The sequence below is a fragment of the Taurulus bubalis genome (genome assembly GCF_910589615.1).
Source record: "Taurulus bubalis genome assembly, chromosome: 15".
Classification (NCBI taxonomy): domain Eukaryota; kingdom Metazoa; phylum Chordata; class Actinopteri; order Perciformes; family Cottidae; genus Taurulus; species Taurulus bubalis.
Genome location: NC_136603.1, coordinates 23,874,868 through 23,890,098, shown reverse-complemented (window position 1 = coordinate 23,890,098; position 15,231 = coordinate 23,874,868). Strand labels below are relative to the sequence as shown.

At 42.5% G+C, this 15,231-nt stretch overlaps 2 protein-coding genes across 2 annotated transcripts in view; both read left to right on the top strand.

The window, feature by feature from the left end:
• Window positions 1–1,721, top strand: part of itgb2 (integrin, beta 2) — a gene marked incomplete at its 5' end in the record, with an annotated part of 23,066 nt that extends 21,345 nt beyond the window's left edge. The window contains one exon of the mRNA XM_079230990.1: window positions 355–1,721. Coding sequence (XP_079087116.1) covers window positions 355–420 — 66 coding nt within the window. The 3' untranslated portion in view covers window positions 421–1,721. The remainder of the gene's footprint in view (window positions 1–354) is intronic.
• A 6,582-nt stretch (window positions 1,722–8,303) lies between these two features.
• On the top strand, window positions 8,304–12,332 carry cUnh2orf76 (chromosome Un C2orf76 homolog). Its single transcript, XM_079230667.1, has 5 exons — window positions 8,304–8,562; window positions 9,347–9,397; window positions 9,743–9,780; window positions 11,098–11,179; window positions 12,045–12,332. The coding sequence occupies exons 1-5, from the start codon at window positions 8,418–8,420 to the stop codon at window positions 12,119–12,121; spliced, it is 393 nt and encodes a 130-aa protein (XP_079086793.1). The 5' UTR covers window positions 8,304–8,417; the 3' UTR covers window positions 12,122–12,332.
• The last annotated feature ends 2,899 nt before the right edge of the window (window positions 12,333–15,231 follow it).

Sequence of the window (15,231 nt, the reverse complement as noted above, 5' to 3'; positions counted from 1 at the left end):
ATGTCTAATGTATGCACCTTCCGCCTAACAAAATTTCTCGTTTGTGCAAATATTCTTGGCAATAAACAGTTTCTGATTCTGAGAGCAACAGAGGAAGATCCTCTAGCAGGATGGACAGGAGCAATAGATGTCATGTGACCAGAATGAATAACGTGAAGAGTTACAGCACATGAGATGAATATGACAGAAATTATTCATATAATGAGTAGTAGGCATGATGAAACGGGTAAAGTAAAAGAAAAGAAAAACATCATTTAACAGCTGATTCTGGTTCGTTTGAAAGGCAACAGCAAACTAAAACCATGATGAAGATGGATGAAGACGAACTAATCCTTGTGGTTTCTGTGTTGCCAGGCTGACAACCCCCTGTTCCAGAATGCCACCACCACTGTGACCAACCCAACCTTCACCGGAGAATGAGGACTAGTGCTGAACTGCTGTCATTGTATTTGTTTATTTACTATAACAAATGTGCATATCTTTGCTTATTACGTGTGAAATATTGTAATGTATGTTGCTCATAATATATATATATATATATATATTAGAAGAGTAGGACAGAGAATGGGCAGAATTTAATAACGTGTGATTTCTTGCGAAAAAGCTTGCTCACAGCTTCCTCAGAGGTAGAAGGTCTGCTGAGCTCCCAGAGAGCTGCAGAGACGCGTCGAGGTGACCACAAGCTACCGGAGTACCGCATGGCATACGTACCTGGGAGGGCAGAAGCTCCATCACAGGGACTTGGTTTTGCCGTGGTACTCTTGAGTAAGGCACCAGGCACTGTATTGTCGCTGTCCACGCCTCCTACTGTTAGGATACGTGTGCTGTGCTGTGAACAATACAATGTGTGACAATAATAGTGGATTTACATTTATAATTGAAAGACAATTCTCTGAAATGGGTCTGTGAAATCCCACTTGAGTTGGAAAAATGGAAAATGAACAAATTCACAGTTTATTTTAAATGTTTGATAGGCAAAGTCAGATTTAAAGATGCAGTAAATCCAATATTATAGTTTTTTGTTAAATATATTGACGGAATACTTTTTAGTTTTCAAATGTCCTATGTCCTCCTGCTGTAGGTAACAGTATATTGTGGAAAGAGGTCTATCCTGTCACAGTTCAGCTTCCCTTCTCTCCTGCCCTCTATCTCTCATCCACCTCATCAGTTCATTCACTCACCTGTTAGCCACACCCACCTCATCAGTTCATTCACTCACCTGTTAGCCACACCCACCTCATCAGTTCAACACCTGTTTGCCACACCCACCTCATCAGTTCATTCACTCACCTGTTAGCCACACCCACCTCATCAGTTCATTCACTCACCTGTTAGCCACACCCACCTCATCAGTTCATTCACTCACCTGTTAGCTTTTCTAAACAGATCACTGGCTCTGTCGTACATCGTCTGGGTCCTTACCACCAGTTACATATCCTCTGCTGTTATAACTCACGGGATTGTCAAATTCACAGAATTTACTTCCATGTATAGTAAAACATAATTGTCATTATATTCACTATTTTCATAATATTAATAGCAATGCAAATAATATTAATAGCGGTAGGTGTCAGGCAGGACCTTGGTCCAGATAAAACCACGATCCCGGCCTGCTTTAATGATAACAGCACATGTAATACGTGTAGTATTTGCTTTACAGATTGTAAAGCCCTCTGAGAATAATCTGTAATTGGTGATTCTGGGCTATACAAAATAAACTGTCGGTGACATACTTCCTGTTTGAGTCTGAATGCTTTTTTTTTATTGTACTAGATGTCACCAAAGATAGGATCAGAAACAATTTTGACTTGGCACTCAATGAACTTGATAATGTCTCTACAGTCCGATCTGCGACCTCAGGTTTCAGAGATGTCACCTGCAGTTGCTCTCCACTTCTCTCTGAGCTTGTAAGGAAGTTTCTGCATGATTGTTTGCTGGCATATTGAGTTCATCTAAATATTACTCCTCCATAGCATTGCAACACTCCTGTAAACACAAGGCATATGCCTGTAACCCTTTAACATATTCTGCCTTTAACAGCAGGCCATGCTGTGACCTTTAATTCATTTCCAAAATGTGTTCGTAGAAGGTCTTTGGCCACAGAATAACCTCTTTCTGGAGCCATACGCTGCAGCTACGCACCAGATCTCAAGGCTGCCCCCTAGTGAATAGTCCAGATAGTACAGACAGTCTCCTCTGTTGGCTTTGGCTTCCAAACAATGCTCAAAAGCTCTGATGAATGATCTACATTGAAGGGGATCTCCATCAAAAGTATGAATTTCTCTATGTGGAAGAGACTGAGAGTTCTGTGTCTGAACGAGGAGAGCCGCTACTTCATGTTGTCTTTGTAGCAGATTGAACTCTCCTGGTATTTGAGGATTGCCTTGGGGTGGTGGTGCTTGATGACCACCAGGATTTACATCTGATTGATGTGATTTTATTTTTATCTGATGTTTGTCTGAATAGCTGCTTTTTCATTTTCATATTAGTCCGCTTCCATTGTTTGTACCGTTGTTGGTTGAGCGTTGGCGTTGGGAGCGTTGGCAGACAATGAAGGTGATTCTTCTTGCCGTGGTTTGTATCGTTCAGCATGAGGACTGAGTGCTGTTCCTTTTATGAAATATGATTCCATTCCATCTGAATGTGCATTTGAAACATTGTCATGATTTGAGACATTCAACACAACTCATTTTTCTGTTGATTCTGCTATTTCAGTGTCAATTATATGCAAGATGGCGCCGCAGACGGCAGCCTCGTACTGCGCTCTCTCGTACTTTTTCTGCTTTTGTTTGTTTGTCTCGTCTCCAGCTCTCCCTCTCTGATCAAATTCAGCAGGGGGGAACTTTTAAACTTCCGTGAATCCACTGAACATATTTTTCCACCGTTTTTATCTTTTTCATATTTATCTTGTTTATTGTATATTGTGTGTGTTTAAGTACGAAGAGCAAAGTGAAACCGGAGTCAAATTCCATGTATGTGCAAACTTACATGGCCATTAAAGCTGATTCAGATTCTGATTCTGAATTTCAAGTTGCTCCTTTCCCCTCCTTAGTTGCTCCTCTTGCTCCTCCAGAGCACGTTTCTTGTGAAGCTGCATTGCGTGTCATGAGCGCAGCCTTTTCTGCTGGAAGCCGTGTGGCCGAAGTTGTAGACCAGCTGCCTTTTCAGACATTACTTGTTCTCCCTGAGCATTTGCTGGAATTATTGGATTCAACATTTGAAATGCTGTGCTGAGGCTCCACATTAACCCCATCATGAATCATTATGGACATCACTTATTTCAGTATTGGGGGAACTTTCATCGTCAAGAAACCATTTGTTTACATCAATAATGAAGACATTGACACTGAACATTTTTAGGTTATACCACATTTCATGCTTTTCTACCTTTTTAGGTAACAACTTAATTAACGCTTCATGTTTTACTTTTGCTTCACCACAGACAGCATTACATTTGTCAAATGTACCTTTTACCTCTTTGCCATATTTTATCACCCATCCAATCCATAATTATCTCCTTGAGATGGTATGCTCTTTGAAGCTTCACCTTTCTTTCCTTTTGCAGGCTGATCATTTTTTCCATATGTGCTTTTTCTATCAATGTACCGGTCATCTTCTTAACAGAGTCATCCATTTGACCTGAATCAACCTGATGCTCTGTCTCTGTCTCCGTTAAGAGTTCAGAGTCGGCAGCGTGATCTTCTTCCATTGTCCGTGACGTAAATTCAGTTTTGTGAATACTCGTGACGTTTCCCACAGAGGTCAATGAAAGGTGGTTAGGAATCTGTTGGGTAGTGCCTTATGTTGGAATAGAGAGAAATGAGATTAAGATAAAGTTTCCAAAAGCACATTAAAACTAAAATATATTTTAGAAATTTGTGTTGGGAGGTCAGAAGAAAAATCTGGGCAGGAAATGTGTAATAATCGATATTTGGACTATTAGAGAAAGGGGACAAAACAGTTCAGGTTAAAATAGCTTTGTTTACTTTTTTTATTGAACATTTGCTATCCAGAATATAACTTGTTTAAGTGTTGTTGTTTTTTTGCTTTCTTAATTGTATTATTATTAATAATAGTAACAATATTAAAGCTGCGAGCAGCTGTGACTGGGCCCTCGCTTCAAGCACGTCGGGGACGCCGGCGGGTCGCCGACTCTCCCGGCCTCGAACATCTGCCTGCAGGCGAACGTTCTCGGACGGACGAGCCGGCGACCCTTCGGCTTACCCCGACGTGCTGGAAGCGAGGGCCCAGTCACAGCTGCGAGCAGCTTTAATTTAGAGGGAGATATATATATATATATATATACACACATATATATACATACATACATACATACATACATACATATATATATACATACATACATACATATTATATACATATATATCAAGGGTGTCAAAGCTTTTTTCACCGAGGGCCACAAACAGAAAAATATATGGAAGTCTGGGCTACTCAGGTGAGGTATATGGCCAAATGAATCAAATGAGGTCAATTATGCATATATATATATATATATATATATATATATATATATATATATATATATATATATATATATACATACATATATATATATATATATATATATATATATATATATACGTATATATACATATATATATATATATATATATATATATATATATATATGTATATATATATATATATATATATATATATATCTCAGTGGCGGGTTTTAGACCAAGGCCTTCAATGACGTGTGTCCACATCAGGTGCGGACTAGGGAAGAAGGGGGAAAAAAGTGTCCCGGGAGTTCCTGTCTGACCCTTGCGTGTATTGAACACTGCCACACTACACACTACACGGCGCGTTCATCCAGACTGTCATGTGTGGACAGCAGACGCTCACTCTGCTATAGGGCCGATTTCTTTGCACTATTACGGGCATGGAGGTCACACGGTGTGGACCGACCGCGGAGCTATTTTCACCGTATAAGCACCAAGCCCCCCGCGCCTATTCTGGAAAAAAAAAAAAAAAGTAAAAGTAGTGAAGAAGGAGTTTTTTTCTTTCTTTTTTCAGCGGACGTTTCTGAGTCGGGGACAGCTCACGCAGCGCCTCTCTAACCCGGGATTTCCCCCGCAACAAGAAGCACACTTCGTTATAACATGACAAAACAATACATGATTTTAAAAAAACAGCACACAACACAACGCCACCGCAGATGAAACACAAAAAGCAACTCACCGGATGCTGTTCACTTAAAGACAAAGTCCATCCACCTGTCCTTATTAACGACAAGTTCAGCAACGCGGTTGTACGGTTTACGGAGCTTCAGTAGCAGCAACAGGCGGCCATGGACCGGTGAGGACAGCCGAGCCTCCCGACCGCACCCCGGAAACCTCCACGCGTTCTAGGGCAGAACATATCCGCTCGACAGCAGCAGACGCCTCAAATCCTCCACCAAGTCCGCTAATCTTCCACCGAGCGCCAAAACACGCAAAAAAAACAACATGTCACAACTTCTCTAGCTTCAGCCTGAACCATTCCAGCTCCCACTGAGCTCCGCCCTGTTGACACACTGGCCAATCACAGCGCATGTTGATGGTCACGCAGGCCCTGCACGTCAAATAATCCGCCCAGTTTGTCAAACTAACGATCTGATTGGCTGAAGTCCATGACAATCAACCACAACGCCCACTCCCCGTGTACTTTAATCTGCAAAGGCCTGTTTAAACTGCCTTGCTGGCCTGGAGACACAGGAGAGAAAACATCTGATTGGATGAAATGTTCTCCTTCAAACCAGCTGCAGTCTGATAGCTGAAGACTGCAGGCTGAGCAACAGAGCTGTACAATGAGAAAATAATCTGATAGGGAAAAATTATTATAATACATGTAGTGTATTTGTGAAAAACAATGAAACTATAAAATAGCTATAACTTTGTGATTCTGTTTAGGCCAGCAGAGAAGGCTTAGAAGGCCCTGACGGCCCACCACTGAGGACGAAAATTAAATTGGCCGACTTCTGGTACGGTTTAGAGCATGGTCCCAAGAGAGTTATTGTTAAGTGTATATGTGGTACATACGCCTATCAAATATTGTATATCTATGTTGAACGTACTGCAAGGGCTGCTTTGTTGAATTTAGTTGAATTTACCCCTACGAAGTTAATGGGTCCTTTTCTTTTGAACACAAAGAGATACAAACAAGCTTTTGATGTATTGTGATGAAATTGAACCTTTAATGATCCACAGAGAATTTCGTAAAAATCGAAGCCAGCGTTTAGAAAGATTTGAGGAAAAAATTGTTTTTATCAAAATTCAAAATGGTGGAAATTCTAAGTAGGCGGACTTTAGTGCGACCACGTACTTTTTTGTAGAGCAGACACAACCGGACATGTGTGCCAAATTTCAGGTCAATTGGTGATAGGGGGCAAAAACTGTGGTCTTTCACAACTCACAGATTGTCAAAAAAAACACGTTTTTTTAGGGGGCGCTATCTGACTTCCTGTACAGTTTAGAGCATGGTCCCAAGAGAGTTATTTCTAAGTTTACATGTGTTACATATTCCTAGCAAGTTTCATACATGTAGGTCAACCGTAGCGCTGGGGCTGATTAATTGAATATTTGTAGGGGGCGCTATAGAGCCGAAGTTCCAGTTTTGAGTCATTCAAGTCATATCAGGCAACTACATCTTTGCTTTTAAATGTGTGTGCCAAGTTTAGTTACGTTTCGAGCATGCTTAGTCCCTCAAAAGTACCTTCGTTGTTGACCGCGAAGGATGGGGCGCCACGGCAACAGCGTTACACAAAATATCAAAAGCTTTAGGGGCTGACATCATGAAAGTCTTATGTTTGTCTAGAAGTAATTGGAAGTTGATCTGATTGACCGACTAAGAGAAGCAAGCCAAAGTATAGAAATATTTACTTCATGTTGCCATTAGGTGGCGCTATGACTCTAATTAAAAATTAGACTGCACATGTCTTCAGGCCTGAAGGCTGATCAAACATGTGAAACCTGGAAAGGATCTTATCATGTGGAGTCGAGTTACATCGGTTTATTCGGTCATGGCAAAGGATCGAACTTCTGCGATGGACCGACGCTACGCCGTTCAACGGATCCTTACAATCTTCAAGGTGATGCATTATCAATGTCTTAAGTCTGTTCCGATGCATTTTGAGAGGGATCTGAATAATCTGTGAGGAGCACGGTGTACAAGTAGAAAACATGTAACTTCCTGTTGCCTCTAGGTGGCGCTATGACTAGGATGAAAATTGATCATATGGATGTCTTCAGGGTCAGGAGGTCATGGCATATGAGAAATATGGAGTAGATTCCATCATGTACGGCCGAGTTAAAGCAACTTCCATTTTCATGGAAAATGGTGTCTCTTTGCCGCTGCTCTGCGCTCACATAGTTCGATATTTTGAAAATCCTTTGATAACTTTTCCCTGCAAAGGTCTCAACATCATATTGCCCGAATGTGAAATCAATCGTGTGTAATCTCTAGGAGGAGTTCGACAGAATACAACGCCTGAAAACAAGGAAAATGCCAAAATTGATCGGTTCACTGCAGCACCCTCTAGTGTTTGAATATTATGAAACAATTTGGGTACGTTAAGGGACACGATGTTGACATATGCTACAAAGTTTGTGAAGATAGGCCAAGTAATTAGGAAGTTATGTGTATTGACATATTGAGCCACGCCCCTAAGAGGTTAATTGGTTAATAACTTCTGAACGCAATGAGATATCAACACGGTTGACAATACCGTTTGATTACATTGAGCCAATGATGATTCACAGAAAATTTCGTAAGAAACGGACCCAGCGTTTAGGAGGAATGGGCAAAAATGTGTTTTTTACAAAATTCAAAATGGCGGAAAATCGAATTAGGCGCATTTTAATTTCACGGATGAGTTTTTTGTAGAGCAGTCCCACCCGGACATGTGTGTAAAATTTCAAGTCAATCGGCCATAGTTGGCAAAAAGCGTAGCCTTTCTGCCTAAAGGGGGCGCTATAGAGACATTTTCTCAGACTTTTGGTCGACACCCAAATTATATTAAAATTTTCGCCGCGTCTGATGGGTGTGCAAAGTTTGAAGAATGTAGGTTTATCCCAAGCACCTCTTTTCCCTGCGCATAGGTCGGGAATAATAATACTTAGCATTTCAATAGGTCCTCGATCTGACTACGTCAGTACTCGGGCCCTAATTATTGCGTTTAATTGACGTCATAAAGTCCTGTTGTTACACACTCTGGCCAGTAGATGGCAGCCTGCACTTTAAACGTTGGTGTGTCGTCTGCCTCTGAGAAGAAGAGGAAGAGGAAGAAGAAACCACACGCTGAACAGTCCGATGCCAAACAAGTAAACAAGAGTCTGAAGACGCAACCAGCTCCCGGTTCACAGGAGCGCAGTTACGACGCCTTTCCCCCGAGCTATACCGCGTCTCAGCGGGACATGGCCGCCTGCGAGGCCGGCAGCGAGGCGGTGCTCACGGTTCGTCTGGTCCGGTCCTTTGAGCACAGGAACTTCAAGCCAGTCGTTTTTCGCAGAGTCAGTTTAGAGCAGAATGTGCAGGACTTCCTCCAGCTGGTCAGAGACGGTACGTATTAACCATAGCATGATATAATGACGTAACCCGTAATAACCAAATCACAGCAGGCTCGTTCAAAGAGCTGCGTCATCAACAGGAGGCAGTGACACGAAACTGTAGTCAAGTCGGACAGGTTTCAGCTGCCCTCAAAGTATAGACAGGAAGTCACAGAAGAAATGACTTCCTGTTAGTTCCGATCTTTTGGCTACTTGTAGTTTACAGATCACGTTTGGATTTATTCATGTTTATAAATATATATTTATGTATAAATGTGTGTGTAGCTGCAATCTTTGTTCTTTTTTATGTCTGCCTGTGAAATACAATACTACTGGTTTTGATATGTGTTAAGTTTAAATACGATTTATTATTATTTATCAACCACACAAGATATGTTTTTAGATTAAACCTGAGACTAGTAGTCAACAATCGAGCGTTAAGTATTACAACTACACATAAAATAAGGATTTTCTACAACACGTGGTGTTTGCTGTCGGATCTAAGAGCCAATCAGCTCTGATGTGGCGTTTCCCATCATGCACTGGGCCACGCAGTCACAGAGCTACTGCGGTGCCTGGCTCTAAAATCGACAGCCGCCTTGCTCTCGTGAGAGTATCGTTGACCACGTGTGCATGACGTCAGAGCAAGTCGGGACCAAGTCGGACACACATCTACCCAGCATGCATTGCGTGCCGGCGATCGTTTCTGCGCAGAACTGACTCGTCCCTAACGAACCTTCTATCATTACGTATCACGTCATGATAGAACATGCTCCTGGTGTCGTCATATCTTCTAGATGTCGCAACCAGACCCGGGCTCCCTCCTCCTTTCAAGACTTACGCCTATGGTACGTATACCGGACCAAATGTTTGTTATTTCTTCTTGTCGACCGCATGTCGCTGACTTAATTTAAATACATTCACAGGAACCAATATTGCTTTCAACCTACAACTGAACAAAGTATCAATATTTTCTAACATTTGGTGTTGTGTGAGACGGTGATGCTGTAACCGGTCTAGCCGGTTGAAAAGACGGCGAAAATAGGCCTTAGACGTTCAGACTGAATATCAACCAGATTTCAATTAGAAATCAGCGCTCGGCTAAATTAGAGGACATGTGATGCGTCAAAAAGGTTGTAATTGCGTGTTCAGATACGTGGTCTGCATCTGATTCTGTTCTCTCGTACTTTTAGACACCATGAAGATTATCCACCAAGCACACGGAGCAAAGGTAACTCTAAAGGAAGTGTCCCTTTCCTAGGCCAGAAATGAGGTGTGTGACTAGATGGAAACGTGAGCGCTGGTACGGCACCGAGGGTCCTGGAGGGGTCTGCCGCTCTCGGTCCACCGACGTGCACCGCCCCCTAACGGCAGATGCCGCTTGAAGGTGGAAGGCCGCTGTCAGACTGGCAGCCCGGTATCGCACCTGATGCATCGTGCAAATGAGCGTGTTTCACGACTACAAAAGGATTGTACCTATTTTCTCTTGTCTGTATTGTTGTTGGGATATATTCAACGCTTTTGAAATGACTTTCCAATATACCCTGAAGCTAATATTGGAGCAAACGATAGCCTTAGCTGGCATGGCTTTCGTTAGCTTAGCCGCAGCCAATCCATTAAGAACATTTGAACCAACCCACCAAATAGTCTAATTATTGGTGGAACACAATTGCACATTGATCAACGTTGCAGAATATTAATCAGGCATACATGGTATATTATGTATTAGAAATACAGGTCCATCCAGCATAAGGCTTTTAAGGCATCCAGCAGTGTAAACTATTTGTCCCCAGCATAGCAGGTTCCCACCCTGAGGGGACAATGAAACTATAGATGTTTGTTCTTGATGTTTGGTCACAGTATAAACAGCAGGCCGCCACCAACGACTTGTGTCTTACGTGGAAAAACATACCATAACTGCTTGCTCAAAGTATTTATGATGAATAATACATAATATACCATGTTTGTCTGGTTAATATTCTGCGATGTTAAGTTAATGTGTGATTGTGTTCAATAATTAAACATGTCAATACTTATACTATTTGGTTGGTTTTGTTCAAGAGTTCTGTTATTGATCAGTTTGGATACGGCCGGGCCAACAAAAGCCACGTCAGTGAACACTAAAGTTTGCTCTTATCAGCTTCAAGGGACATCGTCAAGTATGAACTTACTTTATAATCATTTCATAAACATAAAATCTATCCTAACCACAAAGTGGACAAGGGAAACTAGATGCATTGCTGTTTATACAGTGCGGCCATGCGCTACATTGTCAATAAAAAAAATATTTATTTATAATAAATTCTAAATGTAATTTGCTTGTTCAATACTAAAACAAGTGTTGTACTAGTAGCCACAGGTTGATCTCATGTTGGCTGTAATGAAGGATGCTGCCATAATGACCTGCTTTAAGCACTACACTACATTTCATTAGTTGTCACAGTTGGTGGAGCTGCTAGCAAAAGTCCAAACATGAAGTGCACAAACAGGAATTCTGTGGTCTTTTGGAAATATGTTGTCCTTCAAGCGGAAACCTTTCTCTTGGCAGACGAACGAGTTGGTGATGAGTTTAGAAGATGACGACCATCTCATCCTGCAAAACCACCAAACCCTCCGAGCTGCTGGCGTTGGTAAGAGTTTGTCTTTGCTGTTTATTGAGCGCTCCCTAAAAGCTGCATGCTTTGTTCTGGGAACACTAAAGTAAAACGTTGGATATGTAAGGTATATATTAGCTTTATGCTGCAACATCAAGTACAAGTCATCAGAAATGTCAATCAGACTTTACATTATGTTTTAGTTGTGTTCTTCTAGACATGGGTGTGGGCTGATATCTAGGTTTTTCACTGAGGGCCACATACAAAAAAAATATACGAAAGGCTGGGCCACTCACTAGAGGTGAGGAATATAATCAGTGCTGTTGCATCGCGGTGCGCAGAGGAGAGACGAACGACGACATCGTGACCAGCTGATGAAATGATCATCAGCTGCACAGTGCTGTTGACGAGCCCTAAAAACCTACAGAACAGTGTCACTAGTGCTCCGTAATCTAATACTGTGCCGACATCGACAAGTACGATTTGAGTTTTCATGAAGTGTGCTATGCATTGACCATTTATGGATGAATGAATGAATGGATGTGGGCGTGTAGAGGACGGGGTGTGAGGCTGAACCAGTTGAGTTGGGATTTATACAAGGAAATAGCTCCCTGGCAGCGTATGCAAGGCTTTATGAATCGGAATATGTTTTGGTGTAGATGCATTTATTACATACGCAAACATTTAGTGTGGATCCTACGAAGTGTTTTATAAATGAGACTCCTGAAGTGGTGAAAAGTGTTCGCTTGTGCTGCACCTGATTAATATACTGGTATACTGAGGCCAGTAATATAGTTGAGTAAAATGATTTCCAAAAAGTCTCTGAATAACATTAAGTGCTTGATCTGATGATCTGCTGCTAGTTTTATCACAATGTCAACTTCATTTTTTTTTCTTCCAGCAAATGAAACAGAAGTGGCCTTCTTCAGGAAAGAAGACTACGGTCTCTATAAAGCCAACCCCAAAGCATTTTGGTGACCAGTATTTAACTTGCTACAGCCGAGGGGTTCTCAAGACCAAGCTCCAGAACCAGAGTTCTACTTTGATGTAAACAGTTTTAATGTGTGGGGTTGATTTAAAAACCAAAGTGTTTCCACCACACTGGAATGCCTTTTCTTTGTTTTCTTTTGGTAGAAATCCTGCACGTTCATTTCAGTGTTTAAACAAATAAAGATGCTGAATAAAGTTCTTTCACAGATTAAGTTTTTTGAATGTTGCGTTTTAAAGGCTTATAATTAACAGAATGTACTGTAATAATGTTAGACCTGGGAGATGAGCGCCTCACAGGACCAACTCATGGACCGACTCTCCGCTCAGAGGGGCCGGATCTCAGAGGTGTGTGGAAATCTGTTTAAGATGGTGGTCGAGGAGACTTTCCTGTCTGTCTCACTGCTGTCCCCCCTGTCTGTCTCACTGCCGTCCCTCCTGTCTGTCTCACTGCTGTCCCCCCTGTCTGTCTCACTGCTGTCCCCCATGTCTGTCTCACTGTCGTCCCTCCTGTCTGTCTCACTGTCTGTCCCCCCGGTCTGTCTCACTGTCTGTCCCCCCATGTCTGTCTCACTGTCTGTCTCACTGTCTGTCCCCCCGGTCTGTCTCACTGCTGTCCCCCATGTCTGTCTCACTGCCGTCCCTCCTGTCTGTCTCACTGCCGTCCCTCCTGTCTGTCTCACTGCCGTCCCTCCTGTCTGTCTCACTGCCGTCCCTCCTGTCTGTCTCACTGCCGTCCCTCCTGTCTGTCTCACTGCCGTCCCTCCTGTCTGTCTCACTGCCGTCCCTCCTGTCTGTCTCACTGCTGTCCCTCCTGTCTGTCTCACTTATTCCACTCGCAACTCCACTCTTGGCCGAGGTTGCGTCAGTTGTTGGCAGCTTTCCTCGAAAGGACCCGTCCTCTGGCCCCCGTCTCCTGGCCCCTGTTTCTTGGTAAGGTAAATGGACCCGTATAGGTTGTAATAGCTAGGCTTTAAGCTCTCGGTGTCTGTTTAGTGGACTAGGAACTAGAATAAACGTTCAGAACGATATTGATGAGCACACAGGAGTACTTCACTTTTTACAACCATGAGTACACTTCAATACTTCTCTGAAGGACTACTTGCTTATTTATATATTTATTGCAGGATTATCATCAGGAGCATAGCACTAGTTTAATTATCTACTTAATTTGATTACATTACCGATTGATCACAATGTAAATTCCTTGCTGAGCAGAGGCTGGGTTACAGTCCTTTTGGTAAAATTAACCCTTAGAGGAGACTCCTCCTCCTGCTGAGGGAGCAGAGCGTCTTACCTCTTGACTCCGCACAGAGTCCTGACAACAGAGTCCTCCTTCGTGGCAGCACATCACCCCCACCCTCATCCACCTCCACTGGCTTCCGGTCAAGTCCCGCATCACCTACAAGATCCTCCTCCTCACCTACAAATCCCTCAATGCCCTGGCTCCTCAGTATCTATCTAACCTCCTTCACCCTTACACACAGTCCCGGAACCTTCGATCCTCAGGCACGGGTCAGCTCTCCATCCCTCACACAAAAATGCGAACTTTTGGGGACAGAGCCTTCAGTGTGACAGCCCCCACACTTTGGAACTATCTCCCCATAGAGCTCCGCAACACACCATCTCTGGACACCTTCAAAAAACTCCTCAAAACTCACCTCTTCACCAAAGCCTATGTCCTCTAGCTACTGTTGCATTTGTTATGTTTATTTATGTCTTTGTTAAGCGTCCTTGGGTTTCATGAAAGGCGCTATATAAATCCTAGCTATTATTCGTGGGCCGGGGCTGAGAATCCCTGTCAGATAATCACTGCCCACAATGGAGGTCCCTCTCCGTGAGCAGAGACGAGGTTCTCCTTCTCCGTGAGCAGAGACGAGGTTCTGTTTGTCCCGGACGATGTTCTATTATGTCATGTCTCCAAATGTCAAAAGTATGTGATTGTAATTACAGCTTTGGTGTTTCTCTGTTCCTCCAGGTCTTGGTGTCTTAATGTGGTACGAGTGATGTTTGCCATTTATATAAATTCTGTCTATGAAATGATCTCAGTCAAACAATGTACTTGAAAACTATGAGACATAATGGAGCCCAGGAATGTCATCATATACTATCATAAGCTGAAGCAATGGTTGAAGAACATGAGGAGAATGAACTGGACCCCATGTAACTGTTCATGTGTGCAGTACTCACTTTGAGGAAGATCAATTCTTCACACACAAAATGTTAAAATACTTGTACACTCTGATCACATGATACATGTTTTAAATGTACCATGACTTAGTGCTGAAAGTGACTGAAATACAAAACCTAAAGCAGTCAGATCTCTACTGTCATTTGTTTACGCCGTTAATGTAGCTAGCATGTCATTTCTTGCAGGACTTAAAAACTGTTTCACCGTTGAGTCAATGCTAGGTGTTACAGCCATACTGATGTCTGAGGGAAACACTGGGCTAACGGGGACGTGTAGCTCCTTCCTTTGAACACAGGGTGGCACATTACCTCCAAAAGGGCATATAGGGAAGTGCCAGGTGATGAACGTGTGTGTGTGTGTGTGTGTGTGTGTGTGTGTGTGTGTGTGTGTGTGTGTGTGTGTGTGTGTGTGTGTGGATGGGAAGCGCAATAATGTTTGACTGTGGTCTTTTGGGATCCTGTGCTGTGACCAACATGTCAGGGGATTGCATGCTATAGTGTCACAGAATAAATGTATAGAAAAGGACAGTGCTATTACTAGGTAATTATTTAAAAAAAGTAGTCACTGATAGTTTATGCCTACGTGCAGAAAACCTTTAGGTTTATTCCATTTGGGTATTTGTCTCCTTTCTTCTCTCTAAAGTCCCGAGCAGAGAAGGCAGAGAAGAGGAAGAGGAAGAGGGCCAATGAGCTAAATAATCAGATGGGATAAGTCATTATTCACTCAAAACATGCAGAGCTTGTTAGACTTATTTACTGCAGTGTAGATTGTAATGTTAAACACTCAGAATATGACCAAAGTAGTGAATGACACTGCAGCTAAATATAACAAATTTAATTTCCGTACACAAAAGATTCCCTCTGTGACATGTGGAGTGACTCCAGCCTTCAACACAATGAGTCCTGGTGTG